The sequence below is a fragment of the Pieris napi genome, chromosome 8 (assembly GCF_905475465.1).
Source record: "Pieris napi chromosome 8, ilPieNapi1.2, whole genome shotgun sequence".
NCBI classification, from domain to species: domain Eukaryota; kingdom Metazoa; phylum Arthropoda; class Insecta; order Lepidoptera; family Pieridae; genus Pieris; species Pieris napi.
In genome coordinates, this window is record NC_062241.1 from 2012418 (window position 1) to 2038904 (window position 26487).

General features: G+C 33.3%; 2 protein-coding genes across 5 annotated transcripts in view; both read left to right on the top strand.

Moving 5' to 3' along the window:
- Window positions 1-882: 882 nt before the first annotated feature.
- LOC125052038 lies at window positions 883-2140 on the top strand. The gene has a single exon (XM_047652686.1). It carries the CDS (start codon window positions 893-895, stop codon window positions 1958-1960), a length of 1068 nt encoding a protein of 355 aa, XP_047508642.1. The 5' UTR covers window positions 883-892; the 3' UTR covers window positions 1961-2140.
- A 23219-nt stretch (window positions 2141-25359) lies between these two features.
- The window catches only part of LOC125051725 (U8-agatoxin-Ao1a-like), a 39668-nt gene continuing 38540 nt past the window's right edge, over window positions 25360-26487 (top strand). For 2 of the 4 annotated variants that reach the window (XM_047652248.1, XM_047652249.1), the window contains exon 1: window positions 25389-25533. In XM_047652248.1, the coding sequence (XP_047508204.1) occupies window positions 25465-25533 (69 nt within the window). In that variant the 5' untranslated portion in view covers window positions 25389-25464. Of the gene's footprint in view, window positions 25560-26487 lie in introns of all 4 variants that reach the window. The other 2 variants (XM_047652251.1, XM_047652250.1) reach the window with 2 other exon arrangements.

The following is a 26487-nucleotide window of genomic DNA, read 5'->3' on the forward strand; positions in this document are numbered from 1 at the left end:
AAGCTCACTGGGCTCTATATATTAGAGCAGAGTAAACTCAAACATATGCGGTGAATGGGCAATCGACTTTCTACCTTGGCCACCAAGAAACCGGGTAAAATTAGTTCCAATAATATATTTATTGTTGGTGATCGTCCGTGCCTACAAACCATAAAGCATGTAGGCCTAGAAGGGCGTAGAGACAAACTTGACTCTTGTTGGGGTATTCAAACATTACAATAATGCAGTAAAAATAATAATAAGCCTTTATTTATTCACTAACCAAATACATATATGTATTTCCATAATTTTAACCAAGCGGTAACATACATTAACTATATTCTTTTTACTACTACTAATACAGTAATTAATACCAAAAGGGCACTCAATAATTATTATCTTTTACATTTGAGTGTTTACTTTTTGTATGGATCAAAAATTACGGCCTTTAATATAAATGTAATCAGCGTCAATAGTCAGGCATAGAGCTTACCCCATGATTATTGCACAAGTGTCTTATTACTTCGAAATATTTGTATTAATTAATTAATTTAAATATACTGGTAGTACTTTGACCATATAAGCAAAGTAATGTATAAACAAAAATATTTCAACAGTTCCGTAAAATCACTCAACCACAAAAAAACGCGTTTGCACAATTACAAAAGCGTTTAATTTCAGCAAGCTAAAAGCTATTCGCTGCAGCTTTCTAAAACAAAGATTAATTATTACCGCTTCGTATGTTTCCTTATTACTACGGGTAAAATCCCTTACGTGAAATAATAAACTTTATGAGCCAGTTTTATCAACCTTCTTTATTGTGGTTTATATATGATACGTTTATTTATGAATGTACTTTCAGCAGATTGCATGAAATTTTGATACCTTAAATACTCAGACCCTCTTAAATGGAATGGAGGAGTGCGGCCTGGGGCAGCCGTTGAACCCTTGGTTCAGCGACTGTCTCACGGCGCGCTCTTACCGTGTGAAAGTCGGCGACGCATTTAGTGAGGAGAAACAAGTAAACTGCGGCGTCCCCCAGGGTTCTGGGTGTGGGCCAGTGTGCTACCTGATGTATGTAAATAGCCTCTGTGAAGTATTACGTCACTGCTCGGCCCACATGTTTGCTGATGACCTTTGTACTCTCAGCGCTAGTACCGACCTCTCGGAGATGTGTCGCCGGGTTCAAGAGGATGTGGATGCGGTAGTTAAATGGTCACATGATAACGGCATCATATTAAACGCTGACAAAACAAAGATGATAATTATTCACTCCCCGTATTTAAGTTCTATTGATAATCCACCTCCTCTTTTTGCGCACGGCTTTGATTGCTTTCATAACAACAAAATTAACTGTACGTGTAAACCTATCGAAAAAGTTAATTGTGTAAATTATCTAGGAGTAAAAATAGATACGTCTTTTTCTTGGGATTCCCATATAGAATTTTTGTGTAGAAAACTAAGAATTTTATTAGAAAAGTTTTACCATTTACGTACTAAAGTCTCATTGCCCATACTAAAATGTTTATATTTTGCACTTGTGGATTCCATAATAGGTTACGCTCTTGACTGCTATGGGTTAACATTTAAAACATACATTGATAAAGTAGAATCATTACAAATAAGATTTTTAAAATTACTAGTAAATAAAAAGACAAGGAATCAATGTAAAGGAGATTATTATAAACTATTCAAAATATGTAAAATTTTACCGGCTAGCCTGAAACATAGATTCCTTGTACTTGTAAATAACCATGGTAAGCAGGATCGTTTTACTAGTTTGGTGCATCATATAACTGACACAAGGTCAATGTCCAAAGGTAAATTTGAAATACCCATGGTGCAAAATTATTATGGAGATAGAACGTTGAAGAAGCGGATTCCATACTTGCTCAATAGTTTACCCGAGGACATAAGACGTGAGACTTCATTGGATAAATTTAGAGGTTTATTAAAAAACCATTTGTTAAATATGCTGTAACCTATAAGTAAATTAAGTGTATTAGTATTAGTTGTAGTAGCAGTGTTAGTAATTTAGTGATTTAGAAGTTATGTTTATTTAAGGCGAGTCACCTGCAGTCAAACTGCGTAAGCAGTTTTGTGGGGCATGGTTTGATTTAAGGTGTAACTTTTTTGTGAATAAATATATTTAAAATAAAAATAATAATAAATAAAATGAAGTCGCTTATTATATTATTAGTATTATTAGTAATTGTATCATTTGGCAGCATTCCCTTTTTTAACCCTCAAGAAAACATTTTCTGTAATGATAATAATGTTCCATGCCTGGAAAGAAGTAATTATTTTAAACGATTATAATATATAAAAGGATAACCGGACGGATATAAAAGTAAGTAAAGTCAAAGAAGACTAAGTTGAAATTTGTTTAGGAGATCCCGCTGGGGAATTTAATTGCCTTAATAAAAAGTACCTACATAATGAAGAAAATAATTCTTTTGCGTCAATTTTTATATATATATACTTCTATTTTATGTGTGTATGTCACTGAACTCCTCTTAAACAGCTGGACCGATTTGAATTATTTGTATGCGTTTGGGTGGCGCCCTGGATGGTTAAGATATACAAATCAGGTGATGGTACTGCAGTCGGTACTTTCATACTTTGTTTAATTTAAGATGAGATGTTTAATATCCTATTCGCTAGAAATATCATGCAGGACAACGTGTGTCGGGTTTACTAGTATTTATATAAAACATTATACAGTGCACGCGAAATTAAGGGGTTTTCATACAATTATAGATGCATAATTATTGTTCGTGGGCATTTAAATATTTTGCCAAATGTTATCAAATGCATGCACCCTAGAGCTTCGTTTTAGTTACATTGAATGGCAAATCATTATTGTTACTTTAACTGGGAAATTCATTAGTTATCTTGACTGGTCGCTGACAATTGTTTCTTTATTGTTTTCCAGTAACTTCAAAACTAATTTGCGCCGAGACCATTCTTCACAGTTAATTGGCTGAAGATAACTTTAAATAAAGTAATTTATCTTGCACTTATTTCGAGTTTCAAGCAATTTCATATGACATGGTCTCAGGACGTAAATTTTTATTTGGATCTTATTCATTTTATTTCATGGATACGCAAAATATATTATTATAATTGTGCCAACATTGTTTTTCCGTATAGTCAGCAAGGCATGTATGGCTACGACAGCTGGACATAATCAATAAGACGTCATCATTTTATTTCGATTACTGTGAGGAACTTTAAAGATTAAGAAAAGAGTGCGTATAAATGGCAAAAAATATAAGAGTCTTTCCCACTAAGATTTTGTTTGAAGCCATGGGGTTTAAGTCTGGTAGAACAGGTAACCCAAAAGATGGGGTACTGGAGCTTTCCTAGCTCAACGAATAAGCATGGCCATACAGCGAGGAAATGCTGCCAGCATTAAACACTGACACAGGGACCAAACTTTGAAAAATTTATTTAGTTTTCTGTTTATCTATTCTTTAATATATTATTACGATGATGGTTAAAAATATTGTAATAAATTAAAAAAAAAGTAATAAATTAGCTAGATGTAATAGATTACGATTTATACAGCTAGATTAAAAATATTGGTTGTTTGTAAAGTAGGTTTACGATCGAGATGTTTACGTGATAACGTCTTATTGGTGATATAAGTTTTTGGGAAGTAAGGAATTAATGAAGATAACAATTTTTTCAAATTTTAAATTACATCTATCGTTTTATTCACACTTTTGATGATAAATTTCGGGTGTAAAATGACAAGTTTACTTATTCGACTATGATATACATTTTTCTTCATACATTCACGGAATGACTGGCAGCGCTCGAGATGAGACGGGAGATCGGTCCGTCTCTCTCTCGTTATACCTGCGATCGCGCTCGTGAGGTTTTGGTGTGACACAAGTTTCTGAACATGTCACCCGACTAAAACGATTTTAAAGACGTTATCACGTCAAAACAGAGCAAAGAAAGAAAAATCATAGTCACTAAAGAGACTTAAAACTGAAACCTACGTATATAAACTCAATACCTTAATACCATATTTATAACGTGTTAACATATTTTTACAAAATTGAAAAATGTAGCCCAGCCGATACTGGCATAAATATAAACTTCCATTTGTATGCGTCGCGCACACATCATATCCATTCCGAGCGGGATTTGTTTGAACTTTCCACTTCGATACAACTATCCTGAATAGATACGCTTTTTCTATTGGGATTTATTTTTAACACTTTTTGCTTGTTATACGGAGCTAAATATTATTGGGCGTTGTGGCACAACCATTGCAGAGCAGTGTTGGCCTGGTGGCCACAGCGTGCGACTCTCATACCTGAGGTCGTAGGTTCCAGCCCCGACTGTGCACCAATGGACTTTCTTTCTATGTGCGCATTTCACATTCGCTCGAACGGTGAAGGAAAACATCGTGAGGAAACCGGCTTTACTTAGACCCAAAGAAGTCGAGGGCGTGCGTCAGGCACAAAAGGCTGATCACCAACTTGCATATTAGATAAACAAATGATCATGAAACAGATACCGAAATCTGAGGCCCTGACCTAAAAAGGTTGTAACGCCATTGATTTACTTTTTTTTTATTTTTCACAACCAAAAAAATTACAAAACAAAATTGGTGTGTTCTTATGTTATACTAGCTGACCCGGCAAACGTCGTTTTGCCATGTATATTACTTCTAGGAAATATTTTTTTAGTTCAATAAAATAACAATATTAACTTTCAATAAAATAAAAATTTAGGGTGTGACCCTTAATGTTTAGGGGGATGAAAAATTGATGTTGTCCGATTCTCAGACATACCCAATATGCACACAAAATTTCATGAGAATCGGTCAAGCCGTTTCGGAGGAGTTTAACTACAAACACCGCGACACGAGAATTTTATATATTAGATTTATCAGATAATATTTTTGATGTACTTTACTGGAAATATGTTTTTTCTAATTAAATAGCAATAGAAGTATAAATATTCTGGAAGTTTATATTCTGAAATTGGCCTATTGTTTAGAACACGCGGCGCCGATTAAACTCTAAACTTGAATGTTCTTGACAGACCTCTAAATTGTATCCGGTTCCCACGGGCAAAAGCATCAGTTAATTCCAGTTGCTATTTTCCCTTAAAGGAAATAGGACCGTGCCCGCTGTACCGTGATGGCAAATACTGAAATTCAGTTAAAAGACAAGTTATAATACAGCAATTTAATATCGGAAACTGGCTGAAAATTCTTTAAAAATCGCACACTAAATTATGATATACCTTACTGACAGTCTTCTTTTCTTGATATGTCATCAATTTTTGGGTTTAGTACATGGTTTTTTCACGATGTTTGACTTTTTATATGAGCAAATATAAAAAAATATTAATCCTCATAATTCAAACGCATGACCTCATGATTGCAGCGGCAGCAGCCACTAAGCCAACACTGCTCTTAAAGGATCACATAATTGGGACAATCACATGATACAAACTAATTGACGTACATACGAAAATATGAAAAGCGGTGCCGTAGAAGTTATACTTTGGCGTAACATGATAAAAACCTTTTCAACAATTTATCCTACGTTTGTAGAAAAAACAACACTTACAATAGAAAAAACTAAAATGTTGACTATATACTAACTAACTACTAGCTATCTTCAGGGTGTCGGTTTTTTGTGACGGTGAGCGCGCGCATCGTAAAAATTTACTCTCATTATTTTTCCCTAACGCGCCAAAAGAAGTATAACTTCAAAAATAATAAAAAGAATTAAACTATTTGAATCAAGAATTGACTTATTGGTACTGTCTTCTAATTCTACTCGCAGTCGAGAAGAGAACCAAGATATACGTCAAAACTCTGTGCAATGTCATTATAGATGTAAAATAGTATAAGTTCCGGTAGCTTAAATTAAAATCTGTTACGCCAATAAGCTTTAAGTCTGACTCAATCATAGTTCCGTTGTGCCACACCATTAAACTGCTAATGACGTTTTAATATAAAGACTTTTATTAGAAACTATAATGGCGAATGTTTCAAAGTTGAAAGGTCAAAGGAAGTTAACATCAGAACTAAAACGTAATAGAATATTTTTATAATATCTAACGACACATAGAAGCACATTGCATACAATATACTAAAAGATAGTATCAATATACCTATACTAATGTGTTATAAAAAGGAGCGATTTGTATTACAATCACATATACATATATATTTTTTATTACATTTATGTTTACCAAAATTGTTGCGTATTTTAGAACACATAGCAGCTTGTAACATATACTGTAAATACAGTATTATGTATGTTGTGGCAAACTTCAATAAATAATTATTTGTTTTCAAAATATTTTAACAATAATGTTCTCCCGTGCTAAGTCCCTGGAACAACTAGTTACTAAATATTATCGTAGAGAAGTGCTGTTACATATAAAAACAAAAGGGAAGGCAACAGTGTCACAAAATCAACACAAATCTAAACAATAGGACTTTACCGCTTATTTGGGATTATAAGTTCAACCTTTGTTAGCAACTGATAGTAGCTTTCAAAAGTTGACAGTTTGCAGAAGATATAGGTTTAAATACTTATTAAATATTAAGGGTCTGTTTCACAATATATGGATAAAGTACCAAATAGCTATGCAACACATAAATGATTTGCTGTTTTAAAAGAGTACCGAGAGTTTTTTACGCCGGCTTGTTCTCTCGGCCTACACCCTCTGTCTTCTTTGCCGATAAAATATGTATCTTATGTTCCATAATAAACATATTTTATTTTATTTATTTTATTTTAAATTATTTGGAAGATAAATTGTGCTATTTGACATTTCATCGGACTCATAACTTATGATGGACTTTATGTGATGAATAGCGCTATCTGACAGTCGTGAAACGCAACAATTGTGTTTATCCTACCAATAAGTAATAAAAAGCTAATTTGGAACTTATGTAGAACTTATCCGTACATTGTGAAACAGACCCTAACAATACAAAACAAAAGAGAAATACCGGTCAAGATTATTAAACTATGTATATTATAGGTACATGTAACACAGAGAACCCTCCCTAAATCGATTTTGGTGAAACTTGGACCTTAAACTGGAATCATCTTGATGCGACTTTTAGTTTCTGGGAAATTTGCGGACATATATATTGTTGGTATATGTATATTGTATAGGTTTTGAACACAGTATTGGCAGCCTAAACAGATTATTAATCTATATAAACAAGAATGAATTGCTCGCTAAACCGCGAGAATGGCTGGATAGATTTAAACATATAAAATTACTGAAAAAAATACTAGTAGCTGTGAAATACTTGAAAATTGTCTGTTTTATAGCTGTGATATGACGTCCGTTCTTTAAGGTCTGTTTTAAAAACAAACTTCCGAGATTTTGATTTAAAAACCATGTTTACCTGCAATAAGTGATTACAAGTGTATAACTGCTGTATTTAATGTAGAAACATATTTTGTGTTGAGATTTGACCACATTTTACACAAATATGTGGGTGAAACAAAGTTCACCGGATCATCTAAAATAAAAATAAATCAGTCGCGCTGTAACCTACTTAGGCCTGGCCTCAGATTTCTATATATATATCATGATAATTTGTCAATCTAATAGGCAAGTAGGTGATCAGTCTCCCGTACCTGACACAGGCTGTCGACTTTTTGGGTCTAAGGCGGTTTCCTTTCCCTGAAACAATAAAATTGCTTGGAAAAAATAGTGAGTAACCTCAAACCCTTAATCGACGACATATGTAACTGCCATAATGTTTATAACGAAAACAATATTGAGCCCGATGCTTCATACTACGTTAGGTTCAACAATAATGTACGTACGATCTACACACACTAAAGAACGCCATACTTTCATACAATGACGGCCACATTTTGAATATTCGTGTGGTCCCTGCTATAAATAACTAAAGCCTATTTTAGTAACGATTCGGACGTTGGGCCGTTTCCGATTTCCGACATCTGAGTTACATGTTGTGTGGCTATGACACAATGTTATATTTTTCATTATGCCAATGATATTTGCTTGAATTAATTTTATGTAAGGTACTCGTATTTTTATATTAACGCTAGTTTCTGGCAGTAATTTAAGTTTTGGTGCAAAGAAGTGAACAAAGAGTATTTTTAACGAAACACCTGCAAAGTTCCACCGGAAATCTAATTAATTTGTACTCGGTTTAGTCTACAGGTGAGTCTCGACTTCAGACAACATTTTTTCCCACAACAATATGTTACTTTTAGTAAATTTCATAAAGATTTAAAAAATCTGAATTAATAATCGTATAAAGTAATGTGTAGTTGTGTCTTAATTAAACTTGTTACTATTTATTATAACATCTATTACAAAGGATGATGTCGAATTAAGAGAGTAACTTTTATAATAGTTTTATTTTCTTCGTGTCTTAGTGGTTTAGGCAGAGACTTCAACTATTCTTGCAGAGTGGTATATTTTTAACGAGATACTTTTCCAAATAAACATTATAGTTGAAAACAAGATTTTCAAAAGGTTTACTTTGGTTAACTTGAATTTTCTGAAAATTGCAATCGTCACCAAAGTACAAAATTGGAACGGAAATTGAAAATATACGCGAAAGAAGTCAATATTGGCACAGCAACGAGTACTCCAGTATTGGTTGGAGGATACAATGTATGGCTTGCAACTTTTAATAACATTTTAGTGAATGCGTGCCTTCAAACCTCGGCTTATCAATCGATTTTTCTATATGAGTAATTAATACATATTCATACGCAAACGGACTAGTTTTACGCCCAAAAACGGTGTGTGACAGATACAGAAAGCTGATATACCAATTACGTTTTATATGGTAAAAAGAGTAAAAAAATATTATATTTTATAATATACTAGTACCGGCCAAGCGTTGCTGTGGCTAAGGTATCTATTATATTACATACGTAGTAAACTATTCAAGGGAAACGGTAGGAGAACACAAGTCATAGCGACCACCATGCTTTTTTAGTGGTTATGCCATTAAATTGTAGCTTATCTGAAACGTTGGTACTTTCAACACAGCGCCATCTATTAGAATTGTGACTGTCAAATAATAAACAAATAATTTGCAATAAAATAATATTGCGGGTATAAATTAAGATGTAAGCTAGACCAAACAGCACACGGTGTACAAATTTGCTTGAAATCGGTTCAGTAGTTTAGGAGTCCATAGCGGACAAACAACGTGACACGTAATTTATATATATTAAGATAATATATTCCTGGATATATCCAGGAACAGATTTAAAAAACCGGGTCCAGAGTTGTAACGTCTCCGGTTGTCTCGCCTTAAGTGCGATTCGAATTACAGAAATACTTTGATTATCTCATGATTGGAATCTCACCTAAACAATCAGGATGTCTTCTACAAAACTTTACTATCTTTTGTCCATGTTTACACATAACAAACAACAAAGGAATTGAGGAATATAAATTGTCACTTTAGAAAGCATATTTTAACAAAAACTGCAGTTACCTTAGCTTGGACGAGTTGTACTGAGAAGTAGCTATTCTTTGAAATGTCGATTGAAATGTATTTATAAAATATGCACTTATGTTATAAAACAAGGTCATATAATCTCTTTTCGTATATTTTTACGAAACATTAACTTCGCTTGTGTCTATTACTAAAGTATACATATTGTTATGAAATAAGTTATTCTTGGAATGGCATGAGATGATCGGATTTAGCTCAGAATTCGAGCGATGCAGACAGAATTTCGCACTGAGGTCTGGTCACTAGAATAGCTAATTGATACATCTCTCTTGTCTATTCCCGAAATAATATTCTAATTTCTACAATAGTAGGTTATCTATATTTGTAGTATAAAAGTTTATTGCTTCGGTATTTGAATGTATAACCTTAGGGATGAAATACCTAAAATACTTAAACATTAAAAACAGAATTTTCTCGCTCTATAGCTGGGAAAGGCTTTCATTTATGAATACTAATAAAGATATTTGACTCGACTCGACTAGATCAATAATCCCTGATGGTACCTTGCATTCGTGGGCGAGATTGGGAGGAAAATGCTCAAGACAGAGACAGAAGGAGCCAAAGCATGATACTTTGCACAGTAAAGGAGGAGTGATAGAATTCAGTTTTATTACCCCTACTGGGTTTCAAGAATTAGATTATCAAGGGAACGCAAATCAGAAAATACTATTACTATTAAAAATAATATGATAGAGAAGTTGTAAAATGTGCATCTTGCGTCGTAATCAATAGGTAGGTAATTGAGACACTCCAAAATGTATTTTTTATAAAAAATAATACAATAAATTACACAGAAATAAAGCTGTTGTTATAAAACTTTTCAATTGACAACACACGCCGTTCGTTTAACGTAGTTTCATAGTGACAATATATCGATTGTGGTATTTCCGTACTGTATTCGTTCTTGAAGCGTATTCACAAATCAATATTTTCTGAATCAAAAGATTCTATTGAAACTTAGTAATAATATATATGTCGTGGGCAATCTGATCCATTTGACATATTAATGATTTTAGGTACTTAACGTAATAATGTCTACATAACACTAACACTTTTATTATTACTACTGTTGCACAAGAAGAATACTTTCCATTTCAGTATAGGGAAGATGTTTCTGGTTGCTAGTGAATGTATAAAGTTTTGAATAGAAACTCTTTGGTATTACAAACTTCGAGGAATTATCTTGGATCTATTTTACATATTAGGTATAAAGAATTAATTACCGGTGACCCGAGAGCTGGTGCTTTCCTCAACGAATAAATATCGCAATACAGCGACGAAATGCTTTAAACTTTCTATTTATTAATGTTTTATTTTTATTATATATTATTTGTGTGTTGGAAATGATTACTATTATAAAGAAGAAACTAAGTGTAATAAAATTCTGGCAGGTATATTTTTATATTTATAACTCAAGTGATTGTGGCGTACTTCATATCGAGATGAGAAAAGTTGTTACACCTACGGGCTCCATTTCATCATAACTTCGCAGATTCCCAATTACTCTTTGAGAAACTGTATTCTCAGAAACAGTATTTAAATAAAGAAATTCATGTGAATAAATAACGACAAATTATTTATCACATACTTTATTGATTTATTAAAGTACACCACATCACATATAAAAAAATATCACGCTATTATTATTATTCTAACCATTTTATTTAGTTTTTACTTATATTTTTAAAATACTTATTTCCTTAACAATACGGATTAGTTACCCAATAGGCATGTAAGAATGTTTTTTTTTTAAATTGATCAGACCAGATCAGACCTAATATATCAGGCTCTGGATAGGTAGCGTTTATTCTGTTGTATTCGCGAAGAATTCGAATGCGAGGTGCCTTAACTTTACGAGTTAACATAGGTAAGCTTGGTAAAATATTAGTAAATCTATAACCATATTTTCTGATACAAAAACTTTGCTTCTTAAATTAATAATAATATTAATTAAGAGGTTCTTTAAAATATTTTTCTAGGCCTCTGTTTAAATTATCGTTCAAATAAAACGGACATAGACTGAAATTTTGTTACACTATTTACATAATTGCTTTCGCTAACAAACAACTGCTGAATACACTCGAATAATGTTGTGTTAAAAAGTATTTTTTATATACGGGTTAAAAAAACAAATTCTAATTAAGTTACAAAATAGGACAGCATAATATGAAAATACCAACATTACCCAGAACATACACGACAAGAGAGCTATTTACCTCTAAAAGGTCGTAAAGTCGTACCCTGAAAGTTCTTCATTAGCGATATATTTACGCAGTTATGAGGTATATAACGTACGTACTAGGTATTTTTAGTAAGACTACATTTTTTATGACCACGGCGAGGTTCTAACGAAGTCGTTGCGACTCTAAATCCTGCGTTGGAACTATATAGGTTTCAATAGCGATTATAAGCCCGAAGTTTTGTTTGGACGTATTGGGATCATAACCATTCTGTACCTCACTTTTCGAACTCACACAGCGGTTTTCGCATCGGAGGTCGCTCTCAAATCAGTCGTGAAGCAGTCATTTTATGATTTGGCATTCTAATAAACAATAAACTACAAGCTCCCACCTTTTCAGAATGCCAAATCATAAAATGACTGCTTCACGACTGATTTTAGAGCGACCGCCGATGCGAAAACCGCTGTGTGAGTTCGAAAATTGAGTTACAGAATCGCAGGGCTGATATTCGAAACGCTTTCTATGTTTCTTTTTTTGCCCGCAATTACAACTTAATCATACTTATTATCAATTACAAGTAAATCACCATCTCATTTACGCAAAAATCTACATTGAAACGCAAAAGTCTGACGTAACGGTGGAAGTTTAAGGTCATATGATTGCATTTGCAAATAGAATTGTGAATGCGTTCATATTATATAGGATAATTTAACTCCATAATCACCCTTAACCGTATTAATTATGTAAATGATAAATGGAAATTCTGTTAAAATGTGCATAATATTTGACTCGTGTACGAACATGTAATAAAATTATTTAGTTTTTCTAATTCTGACGTAATTCACATATACGATTTGAACTTCGTCAGGTTTTTATATAATCATAAGAACAAGGAATATTTTTTTTAATTATTTATGAGATATGTCGGAGAAATATCGTCACTCCATCGAGATTGACATCGTCATTATCGAGTTTAGTGGGCGTCATGTTGGTGCAACAAAAAACACAAATAACTATCGTACCTACTATATTTAGTTTAGATTGATTCCTATTACCACTTTAGCTCAAATTATAATGGCATCAATCTCACTTTTAATCATAATCTACTAGACCCAACTCGGTCCAACATTTCATCGCTCCACTGAATACTCAATCTGAACTGACGGTCTGACCTGCGGTCCCTGTACGCACTGTCAAAAGTCAAGATGGCGCCTCGACCCCACTCGAGGCATTTGCTCTGATTGGTCGTAACCATATTCGCACCATTCATTATTAAAAATATTTAAAAAAAATTAGTGGCTACAGCGCTACAACCTCTTTAGGTCTTGGCCTCAGATTTCTCAATCTGTTTCATGATAATTTTTTCGGTTTCATTTTGGTTTCCGCACGGTGTTTTCCTTCGCCGTTCGAGCAAATGATATATGCGCACATAGAGAGAAAGTCCATTGGTGCACAGCCGGGGATCGAACGTGCGACCTCAGGTATGAGAGTCGTACGCTGAAGCCACTAGGCTAACACTGTTCTTTAAATTTATAAATATGGAATACATAATATTAACAAAAAGGTTCAAACATTTACAAAAGGAAAGAAACAATAAAAAATATTCAATACATTTAACTAAGTAACACCTAATTTAGCTGTATTGTTATATGGTGTGAAAGTGACATGAAGGTACCTTTCAAGCATATTCCGCGGTAGCTTAAACAAATTAGGGCTTAAATATTGGTCGTTGTATGTCCGAGTTTTTTGCATAGTTGGTGTTGATGTGAGGAACATGAAACAAAGCATAAACAGTTCCTGCCTACAAACAGTCTTGTGGGCTGGAACATGGAAGAGCTATCTTTCTAGAAGAGGCTTAAACACCATAACACTGTATTTTCCAGTTAAATAAGTTTTTATTTACAATCAAGTATACAGTTTTTACAATTTTCTTAACCTACAAAGTAATAATAAAAATAATTAAATAGAAAATCAAAACAAATTTAAAAAGTTTGGTCCCTGTGGCAGTGTACCTAACGTATAATGCTGGCAATATTTCCTCGCTGTAATGCGATACTTATTCGTTGAGCCAGGAAAGTGCCAGCTCTAGGGTCACCGGTACTATCTACTAGGCGCCAACTTAAATCTTTAATTAGCGCCTGTGCACTTGAACCCCACGGCCCAAGAGTCTCTACTTCAAAGGGAACAAAATCGAAGTTGGAGGAAAAAATTTATATTCAATATTAATGATATATTTCTATCCTTACAAAGTATTCTGTGTATATTTAAGCTACTGTACAATTTTATGACAGATACAATCTAAAAATGGTAAACGCCATCCAATTTTTATTTTTTTGGACAAGTTATATCGCATCGCAACCGGTGCAGTATCACAATTATCAAATATACATTTGTTTTGAATTTCAAATTGAAGTGGTTTTGCGCCGAAATATTTCATTTTTATACCTATTGGATAGGTTTGTATTAAGCATTGGTCGTTCGGTGGCCAGTGTTAATTTGTTTTAAAATTGAACACAGTTTTCGAAATTTAATTATTACAATAATCATTTGTAAATATAAACTCGTAATTGGACAAAACACGTAAACTAGAAGTTATAATCAAAACACGTAACCTAATATGTACTGTGTACTATAAATAAAGAAACTTATTACTTACCTTTAAGTGGCCCCGTTGCCAGATGGGTTGTACGGTTAGTAACATAGTCGCAATATTCATAGTAGGTAGGTTATTATGACCAAGGCCTTTTTTCTATAGGGATATTATACACCACATTAAACAAGTGTTTATGTCTACTTAAAATAGGTATAATATATTTGATATACTTTCCGTTCAATAATCAATCAATTTTTTATAAAATAAAGTAGTAAATATTTTGATTAAAAGATGAAAATTTAGACAATTAACACTTTTCATAAATAAAATACGTTGTTCTGATATTCATAGACGACAACTCACTTAGTAATTCAGCTACAAACTCCCTCCACTTACTAAGACGTATAATTTAATACTTAACTTTCCTTGAATGCTATGAGATTTCAAAAATAAAGTAAGTGACGAAGGGAGCGCTGTTAGTGAAGTGAGTTGCGAGTAAAAAACACGGATTATCAGAATGCCAAGGCATTATTGACATTGTAAGGTTATCTGTTTACTTGAGAATGATACTTCCCATAGCTAATTGATGTATTAAAAGAAACATTTAATACGTCAATATGAATGTCTCTTTTGTATCTTGAACAATAATTTGATGTACACTTTTAACCCTGGAAAGATAGTCTGCGTAAAATTTACGCATGCGTTTTCGAATAATTGCTCTATCTTTCTAATTGGCGCGAATCCATAGCTGTGCGTTTAGGACTTTTCATTCGTGGTTGGGAGCTGCCGCGTGACGTAAGTGTCAATAAGGTAAGTGCCACCGATTTTGAAATATAACGACCGCGTGAGTCAAAATTACGCATGATTATCTTTATCGTGACTTTTATGATTTTGGCTTATATGACAGTTTTAGTACTGTTTTAATACTTTATATTATAACTAATATTATAATTTCATTTTTAAAGATATTGAGGCAAATATATATCACAATGGGGAGTATCAATTGAAACCAACACGAAATCCTGGCCGCTCTTATGCAAAGTGATGACGAGCTGCCGTGTGAGGACACCGACAGTGAAGTAGCGGACCACGTTTAAAGTTTTCTTTTTTTTTAAGTAAAAATAAAGGAGTTTAAAAAATTATCTGCAGTATTAATTATTCTAATATATGTGTATATATAATAACATACAGTTCATTAAAATAAACTATTAAACCTAGACCTACAACTAATTCAAATTCTTGCGTAAATTTTACGCATGATTATCTTTTCCGTATTACAAAATATGATTATCTTTCTAGGGTTAATATAAATAAACAATTCAATGTGAATTGAAATTTATTTTATAATCTGTGAACAAAGGCTTTTATTTGTGTTTTTAACTTTAAATTCTCTAGAACTTGTTAGAAACAAAATATTTTACAAATGAAAATTCATTGAAGTCTTTAATAAAAATAGGGAATAAATCACAAATCTATTATCGCCCGCCCTTGTTTCCCAAAGGTCAAAGCTGCCTTTTAGCTTGAACGTAGTTTTATTAAAATAACGCAAACAAATGCTCGGCTCTATAAGAAGGCAATTTAGATTCCTAAGCTCTACTCATCTATATATTCTGCCATAAAAAGTTTAATATGCATATTTCAATAATTATGAGCTATATTTTAAACTGTGTAATTTTTTTAAAATTAATGTGGCGTTTGAGTTTTGGATGATCTTATAATCTAATAAGGAAGATTTGATACCTCATTCGTCCCTTGCATCTTTGTAGCTTGTCCATGGACCAAAGTTCTTATAACTAACTACTAAAAAAAAAAAAAAAAAAAAAAAAACTAACTACTATCATTATACAGAGCAAGTGGGGATTTTAATTTAACAAATGTTTGTTCCTGGAGTTCAAAAAATTGTGTTATTTAGATACAGGCGATGCTAGACGTGTAGCTTAAAAATACATATGCCAGTCTATTTGTATATTTTATATGTATGCACGGGGTTAATCCAGCTACAACTAATCAAGTGCCTTATATCCTAGCGGTCTTTGTATGTGGCAGCTAGGTGAGGGGTACCGGGTTCGATTCCCGGTTCGAGGGCAAGTATTAAATTAATTTAAATTTGTCCTCGGCCTTTGATAGGGTTTTGCGGTACCGGGTGAGTGCTTAAACCGTACATGGCGGGCACGGTAGAATTTCTATAGTATTCAGAGGGCATCGAACTATAGAAAGGAGACTGTGAAGGTTTAGAATGTACGTAATGTATCAATACGTTCTAGGCCGAGCGTGGTAATTACAAGTCTATCATAGTGTTCATTTAAAAAAAAGGAAAAGAAAAGCTTATAAGTAATCAAATAGTAATTTCGTACTTTGGTCATACAATGCGTAGAGGCGACGAGAACCTAAAGAAGCTCATGGTGATTGGCAACACCGAAGGCAAAACATCGCGTGGACGTTCGCCAACGAGATAGACTTCCAAGTTCCAGTCAAAGATTCGTCGTCCTCAAAACTATACACCATTATAAAAGAAGCACAGGGCCGAAATTTGTGGAGGGTTGTTTCAGATCTTACTTACTACGGTACTCAGACATAAGTTACCGACCCAGAGAGTCAACCTACTGGTCTAAGATCCCGATATACAACGACCTTCACCGAGATGCTTATTTAATGAAACGTATTTTATATTTAATTTAATATGTCAATAAATGTAATCCATATGGGTTGCCTTGCTAATTTCAGTCCAGAGTATTTTTATTAATATTAAAAAAAAAAAAATTTTAAACATTTCACCGGTATGATTATTAGATAAATTCTATACCAATCGAAAGTATGAAGCCCATAGAATATGCAAACGTTAGGTTGTTTTTAATCAATTAATTTTTTATGTGACACTAAAGTATATTTATATCTTTAGTAAAAAAGAAGGTTATAGTGATACATATATAATACTACCCTGATTAAAAATATTGATTAAAAAATTTACTACATGCAAATTATAAAAAAAATATTTTTTTTAAATATTAATTAAAAATACTCTGGACTGAAATTTGCTAGGCAACCCATATGGATTATATTTATTGACAAATTAAATTAAATATAAAATACGTTTCATTAAATAAGCATCTCGGTGAAGGTCGTTGTATATCGGGATCTTATACTATACATAGTAATTTTAATAACTCAAAGTTTGGTCCCTTTGAGTACACTTTAGCTGCCAGCAATAAACACTTTCCATACCGATTTAGACATAGAAATTAGAGTGTTACGAGAAAATCAAATCTTTAATGTTTCTCGTGGCCGGCGTTTCTTATTACTTTTCACTGGGCTATTCATATTGACCCTAAATTATTCATACGAAAGGATGATCAAAGAAGTAAATATTTTCCTTTTCAATAATATGCCTTAAAAAGATCTAAAACACTAGCTGATCTGGCAAACGTTGTTTTGCCATATATATTATTTCTAGGAAACATTTTTTTAGTTCAATAAAAATTACTATCTCCTGTACAAAAAAATAGGGGTTGATCGTAGAGGGGTGAAAATTTAGGGTTGTGTGTAATTTTTGATGCCACATAATAAAAAATAAAAATAAAAATTTAACAAAAAATTTTTTTTTATTGGGGTGGACCCCTTATTACTTAGGGGTTTGATATATAGATAGTAGCTGATTCTTACACTTACTGAGTATGCATAAAAAATTTAATAAGAATCGGTTGAGCCGTTTCGGTATGGAAACGAACATTGTGACATGTGAATTTTATATATATATATAGAGATTATGTCTTAGCCTGAAATTACATCTATTTTTTTTGTTTTTTATAGGTCTGGATCAGCCTTCTCTGCCTGACAAATCTAGATTTTGGATCTAGAATCTAGATCAATCTATAATGGGTTTCCTCACAACGTTAACTTAAACGTACTAGTAGTATTGATTGTGAACATCGTATTACAAAAGCCATTGATACCTAGATGGGCTTGAACGCACGACTTCAGGCGTTCACTAGCTTTGTTATGAAGATTTTTTTATACGCGTTACATTTCTTTGTGTACAAGGTAGCGTTGGCCTAGTGGCTTCAGCGTGCGACTGTCATCCGTAGTAGTGGGGTCGTAGGTATAATCCCAATGAACCAATGAACTTTTAGTCTATATGCGCATTTTACACTCGCTCGTACGGTGAAGGAAAATATTGTATGGAAACCAGCATGCATTAGACCCCAAAAAGTTGAGGTTGTGTTTCAATGGAATGTTCATCACCTACTTGCCTATTAAAAATAATTACAAAACAGATACAGTAATCTGAGACTCAGACCTAAAAGGGTTGTAGCGCCATTGGTATACGCATTACATATGGAAGTCATTGCTAAGTAGTCAAGTAGTCTTAATGTTACTCTTAGAATATAAATCTTAAAGAACACTGAAGTATTTCCGAACCAATTCGACTGAGGGTCCTTCAAGAAAATAGCGTACCAATTCTTGAAAGGCCGGCAACGCACTTGCGAGCCTTCTGGCAGTGTGAGTGTCCATGGGCGGTGGTATTACTTAACATCACGTGAGCCTCCTGCCCGTTTGCGTCCTATTACAAAAACAAAAGAAAACCAACAATATAAAGTATACCAAAATTTTATCCGTGTTTATTCATTTGTTCACTTCACTAACATATACTGATCTTTTAGTGAAAACTGAGTACATGCCATAACGCTTCGTAAAAAGGGATTTCGAACCGTTGTCAAAATCTCTGATGACGTGTCGAGGTTCCTTTCATATAAAATGAAAATATACATCAAGGGATACTATTCTTTATGCACGTGTCAATAAAACGCATGTTCGATTGAAGTAAATTAAATGTATTAAAATCAATTGCTTTAATGGATCCAAGGGGTGCATCAATCACTATTAAGCATATTTATTTATCATACCACACATGATATACAACAGATAAGAAAAAATATACAACCACAGAAATAAGACATAATTTTTCATCCTGTTACATTATTAGCTATTGCGTGTTACATGGAAACTTATGAACTAGGTCGATAGGCTAAACGAATTGATTTTCTGATTGATTTGATAATAACTTTTTTACTAGTGTATCACGTCATTCAAGGACTGGCTGTAAAGCATTCCAAAAGTCTGGTTAAGTTATATTTGAAGAGTAACAACGAAAACATAATAACAATTTAATAAGAATGTAATAAAATTTGATTTCCAGAATAAATATCAAGTTCAATTACAGTGAATAAAGTTCCAAGAAATAATTACGTTCTACACGTGTAACAAACACGCACATGTGTGAGCAATGAGCTTCCTAGTAGATTGTTTGTCCGTGGTGAAAACCATCAATTTAAGACAAGAGTATCTTTGAAGTACTGAGCGGAGCTAGGGATTCATAAAACGTCACTAGAATTTAAAATAGAGTCGCTATGGTGGACACTATATCACCTCTATGAGACAACAAATAAGTGTAACTTACAGTAGAATTGCAGATATTTATTTCAGTATACCTAATTGTTGTGTTTTGAAATATTAGTTAACTAGCCGTTTCGCGCCCGCTTTGCTGGACGAATTAAAATAAATTTTATGTTTCATTATTTTTTTTTTTTTTCATATTTTTATTATTCTTCTTTTTAACTTCCCGCTAAGAAAATTGAAATATTTCGAAAATCGAGTTTTTAACAGATGTTGACGTTTAGAGGTTCTAGGAATCCTCCCCGAATGTTTCCGCGGTGAAGTCCGTATGGATAAATTTTCATAAAAGTAAAACAGCAATAAAAAAATGAAGGAACGTTAGAATTCGAAAAAGCCATAAACCATTTAGGAAAAATTTCGCATCGAATGGTGGTAGTTTCATGTCGATACGATCAGTGGTTTAGGCGTGATTGAGCCTCAAACGAAGACCATTTTCATCATATATATTAGTTAATACATATTTAAATGAATATTGACGATAAAAATTTGCTTTTTAGTCGCCGTTTACAGAGAAGTGCTCAGCAGCTCTTTTAGACCAAATGTCCTTGTGACCTTAGGGTCCTTCAAGAAAAGAGCGTACCAATTCTTCAAAGGCCGGCAACGCACTCGCGAGCCCTCTGGCATTGAGAGTGTCCATGGGCGGCGGTATCACTTAACATCAGGTGAGCTTCCTGCCCGTTTGCCCTCCGTTCTATAAAAAAAATGTCTTGAGACATAGTAATTGTATCATCAAGGAGCATGATGCTGTTGGATGCTTATGAGAGGCGGGCTAAGCGAATTATAGATGACGATTCACTCGTTGAATTTCAACTCTCTAAGTATTGACAGGTGGGATTGTGACCAAAGGTCTGTCCAGTATATTTTCTTTTTAATTGTGTGATGCTCCTAATATTTAAAAATACAGCTTTTCTCTAAAATTCTCTGTTCATAATCTTGGGCATCAATCATTTAATGTTTACTTTTTAAAAAGAGAAGAATTTCCGTCAGCCGAGAACATAAAAATTATCTTATACAACATTGATAAAGGACCTTTCATAAAGCAAAGTACCAATGAGTTGCGAAGCATTCTCTAAGTATAAGGAGGCTTTCAGGATTAATGCGTAAACTTTTACTTAAGTAATTTTGTAATAATGTTTTTTTCCCACAAACCTATTATGATTGAACTTTTATTACTTATATAAAAACTTTGTTGATTTAAGTCAATTATTGGCATAAAAAATTGTAGATGCTACGCCGTAGCTATCGTAGCCGCGTAGCCTCTCGTGTCGGCTTTTGTTATTATTGTGTACTGAAGATAGTGCCTTATCGGGTTAAATATAAGTAACAATAGGAGTTACGTCACAACCACAAGTGCTGGTATTAATTTATCATTATATCGTTAACACACCCACGTAGTTTCGTAGACGTCATGACAAAGCTTTTTCGTGTCAATTTTGTTGTTACTGAAAAATGAATAGAGATAGTATGTAGAGTTTCATTACGCTTATGAAAGTAACAAAAGGTTGGAAATTGATATTGGAAAATAATTTAAAGTGGTATCATATATAAGGTCATCTTTGTGTATTACGCGCGTTGTTCATCATTTATTTTGCTAATGTTCAACTTATTGCTAATTATATTTATTTTAATATAATTTTTATGGATTTGATGGTGCTGTGAATTATGATAATTAAACACTTCGAATGTTTAAAATATGAAGTTGTTTATAAAATAACAGTAAATTAAATTATTTAATTGCTTTTATTATTACTATATAGCTTAAGAAAATTGTAAATACTGTACTGTATATTTGATTGTTATGATAACTAATAAACAGTAATATTTAATATAAATAAAGCCAGCAATACTCATTGCTACAATTGTTTAGTTTCCTTCACTTTTACAACAAAAAGAATAAAGGCCGCGCATAAAAGGAATAATAAACTATACTTTATGAAAAGGCTATTTTAAACTTCACACTTGGACGCAAGCCAATTCATCCAATTCTTGTGGCTGCTTTAATTCAGTCGATACACTTGTTTTGTTGTCCTATCTTGCAATAAGAAAATTGGTTTTCTTTCTTAGAAACAGTTTCGCTAGGAGAAAATGCAATAGAATACGATTTTTAAGAAATTATTTCGTAGAAATTGAAAGTGCGTACCAATTCTTAAAAGGCCGGTAACGCTCTCACGATCCCTCTGGCATTGGGTGTGTCCATGTGCGGCGGTATCAGTTAACATCAGGTAAGCTTCCTGCCCGTTTGCCTCCTGTTCTATTAAAAAAACATAACTGTACGAAAATATTTTATCATACAGTTATGTTTTGTAATGATTTTTTTATAAAAACTCAACGTAGCAATATATTGTCCGAATTCGTCTTATAAATATTAATTTCACGCCAATAAGTTTCACGTTTATAGGTTTATAGTCCTTTTATTCAATTCGGATAAGATATTTAAAAAAATCAGAGGCGCTATAACTACGATGTATCTGTTTCATGTTTATTTGTCTAATAGGCAAGCCTCCTGTGCCTGACACACGCTATCTATGACTTTTTGGGTCTTATGCAAGCCGGTCATCCTTCACCTTTCGAGCGAATATTAAATGCATTGGTACACATCAAACCTACGACCTTAGTCGTATGTTGAAGCCACTACTGCTCATTGCCTTATAATAATAAACATAATTTGTTTAATAGTCTTAAACAACTAATTAAATTTAATATACACATATTTGGGGAAAGCAAGCAACCAATGGTTAATTTATCAAATCCAAAAAACATACAGCTTCCACTTCATCCCATAAATTATTTCACGTTATACTTAAATCACAACAAAATGTTCATAATGTCACGCAAAATTACTTCATTTTAACTGACAAAGGCTGCGGAATTTCATTCCCTCAAACTTTGTAGAGAATGTAACGTAAAATTGTTGTGCGATGGGAAACCTCTGTCTAAGGCAGTTAACAAACCTGTTTACTCCACTCAACCCGGCCTTGGAAACTTCATAAAACATTATTATGTAAATGTAAAAAATAATTGTCGTTCGGATTACGAAGGATACTTTAACGTGACAACGTCTTAACAAAACATTGATGAAATGATTCATTCTTTTATGAATAAAATTGAATTATTTTTATCGAATTATCACTATTTTGTATGGATACAAATAAGGAGTGAATCTTTAGACGCATAGGCCATTAAAGTGGAAAAGAGATACATGCGGCGCAAGCGTACAATGAGCGTATCGGGACAAATAATGGTCAGGGGACAATCAGCGTAGACAATGATGCGTGCAGCCGACCTTTTCACGTCAAAAAGTATATTGTTGTAAGCACTAATTCATATTGTTTTTTTATTCCTATAATATTGGGTATATTGTATAGCAATAAAGAATACCAATCAAATATCTTGAAAATAATTGAGAAATATGATAGGGTAATAATAAGAGCAACATCCTTGGTTAATAAAGGGTTAGTTATCATTATTAATGTGGAATGCTGAAGGTAGGAGTTCGGTTATCTCTTAAAGAAATTAAATTGGTCTTAAACCAAGTAAATTAAAAATGTAGAGCAGTGTTGGTCTAGTGGCTTTAGCGTGCGACTCTCATACCTGAGGTCGTAGGTTCGATTCCCGGCTGTGCACCAATGGATATTCTTTCTATGTGCGCATTTAACATTTGCTCGAACGGTGAAGGAAAACATCGTGAGGAAACCGACATGTCTTAGACCCAAAAAGTCGATGGCGTGTGTCAGGCACTGGAGGCCGATCACCCACTTGCCTAGTATATTTAACAATATAATTACTTGCCTATTAAATTGTTAAATATAACCTAAGAGGTTGTAGCGCCTCTGATTTTTTTTTAATTAAAATTTACTCATGCGTGTCACATTTCATACGAGTGTCGTAGTGACCGACATTAATTGTCTTTATCAGTATATTTAAATAATATAATTCATATCAAACAGATGATTAAAATGATCTAAGTGCTCTCACTCATATCACAAGTTACAACATATTCCAAACATAAGTTCTTTTCCATTCTTGACAATAATTGAAAGTAATATCGTTTTATTCAATTTATGAAACACTAAGGTGTGGTACATTACAGAGTAAGTTTTAATAATATCCAATAGCTCCTCATAATTGAATGGAGCGCGTAGGATATAAAGGGCGTGGCTCAGTTAATTTGAGATAGTGGTTAAGAATTTTGACTTGGAATTAATTGTTGAGTCGCTCGTCACGTGTACAATTGAATTCAATATTGCTGCAATGCATGTCTCAACATACTTTTGAAATATAACCTAACATGTGATGGAGGAGGATTGACGATTCGTTCCAACCCTTCCCGTCTACAGCAAAAAACAGATAATGACGAACAACAAGAACAAATACAAATTTAATTTACGCATTGACTGAAAAAAGAACTCCAGGGTCATATGTTTTCTCTATGACTTCGCTTAGCCCTCCAGTAATGTCCGTCAGCTTTCATTCTTGTATAGAAGTGAGTGATCTCTATATCGAATTATAATTTCACCGGGCACTCAACCCAGTTAACTAATACGCACTTCACATAATTAAGAAGAACCTCTATACATTTTTGTTTCTGTTTATTTGACATCAAGTTTCCAATTTCGCAAACATTAATTTTAATAATTGTAGATGTACTATTAATTTGTTTTTTCAATGAATTTAAAACAATTTTTTACAGAAAACAAATCCTGACGGCTCATTGGTCTAGTGGTGGATTACGAATCTATGGGTTTGATCCCCGGCTGAGACAAACATCGATGTGATGAGCATTTGGTGTTGTGCTTAGGTCTTGGGTGTTAAAATATGTATTTATATGTCAATCTATCTATAATATGTATGTATATCCGTTGTCTAGTACCCATAACACGAGCTTCACCAGCTTAGCATGGGACTAGGTCAATTGGTGTGAATTGTCCAATCAAAAAATCATTTGAAATTTTGATTTGTTATCTACAATACGATTGAAGTATGCATTAATTAAAACAAAGAAAACAAGGTTAAAGAATTCGTTATTCCTCTTTGATGTAATGCAATCTGAAATACAAACTCGGACTTTTCAGTACGAATTCAAAAAAGTCGGCGAAGTACAGATCGGTTACAATTGGAATTCTATAGTCGATGTTATGCAACTCGAATATTTGCAATTCGAATTTGTTATTGGGCCCCTTGAATTTTTCCGCGTGGGCGTAGATGGCGACTAATAACATTTTGTTGACAACCCGTGGTAGGTTGTGGTTGTGTGACAGAGAGCCTTTTGGACGTGTATAGAGCTGATACAACTATTAACGTTCATTATTTATGTGTCAAAAATATTTTAATTGTAATTTTTCTTAATCGCAAAACGCGTTTTGTATAACAAAACCTTATTACAATTGCATTAGATTCATGAATATATTTTACTCGACATGTTACACACATTAGAAATATTAAAAGCCTTTAATAATTGTAAAATAGTTATATATTTCTTAGTTCCAGAAAACTATTTTAATAAATGCTCTGTTAATATTCGTACTTTATGGACAAACCTTATTAATTCATTAAAGTATTCCCCTAGTAAAATTATATAGTTCCTTATCTGCCGAAACCAACATCTCTGTATAATTCCAACAGCCGCCTGTCGCTGGGGTTGCGAGCGCACGTATAAGGGCAAACGTGCGGCGGCCGCGTCCATTCGCGCTACGAACCGCCACCCGAACAGTCGGGGTGGCGTCACTACGTTCTACGACCGCGCGCGTATGTATATTTGGTGTTCTAAAATTGTTCCAAGTTTGAAATTATTATTTCTCTGTGTTTGTGCCAGTCTGGTGAGTTATTAAGTTGAATTTGGAACGTGAGTGGTAATGGTATAGATAATTTATTTGTTTTTTTTTTAAACATTTTTATCTATGTATTAAATACTTTATTAAATATAATGCTCGCTTTACGTATAGATTTCCGGTTTTCATATTATACCAACTGAAGATAATATAAATGATAAATTATTGCATTAATTAGTAAAGTGAATATCAAATATTTGACTGCCTTATATTATGATTAACGGATCGACACCTAGAATTACGAATTAAATTTTACTATTGACATGAAATATGTTTCCCAAGAATTTTTAAAAGAAAAAATATGTAACTTTCTAGTTGGTTATCAATAAGTAAAATTGAAAGAAAAAAAAAGGCGTTTTTTTTAAAATCTAAATTTAAAAGTCTCTGCGGTAAACTGACACTGGATCTTAGTTTAAGTAAAACAATTGAAAGAGGCTTCGATTGCTTTTTGTTATAATATCTCAAGAGCAGTGTTGGCCTCGTAGCTTAAACTGGCAACTCTAAATCCTGTAGTTCGAATCACCAATGGGTTTTTCTTTCTATGTGCGCAATTAAAACTTTATGCTACGGAAGAAACATCGTATCTTAAATTTAAAAATCGACGACATGCGTCAGGCACTAGAAAGCTTGTTCACCAGTTATTTTATTATTTTCATTTACAAAAAACGCATTCAATCGTATGTTAAAGCCTAAGTAGCTGAGCGTCACGGGATTATTACTACTTTTATGGTTAAAACCTAAATTTTCGCATTTATTGTAGAATTATGCTTTGAAGACGTTTTTATGCATATTATTTGAGATGACAGCGCACTAAGTGCCTCTACGACCAAAAAATTGTATGACCTCCGAAACGAGAGACTTCCAGCGCTTCCTAGTCTGTAACATTTCTCGCTAAATTTAATTGATCCGTCGGTACCTAGGCCGACCTGTGGTCTATCCTAA

Excerpts from the sequence above, each read along its gene's own strand:
- LOC125052038 (XM_047652686.1), top strand. The coding sequence starts at position 893 with ATGGAGGAGTGCGGCCTGGGGCAGCCGTTGAACCCTTGGTTCAGCGAC.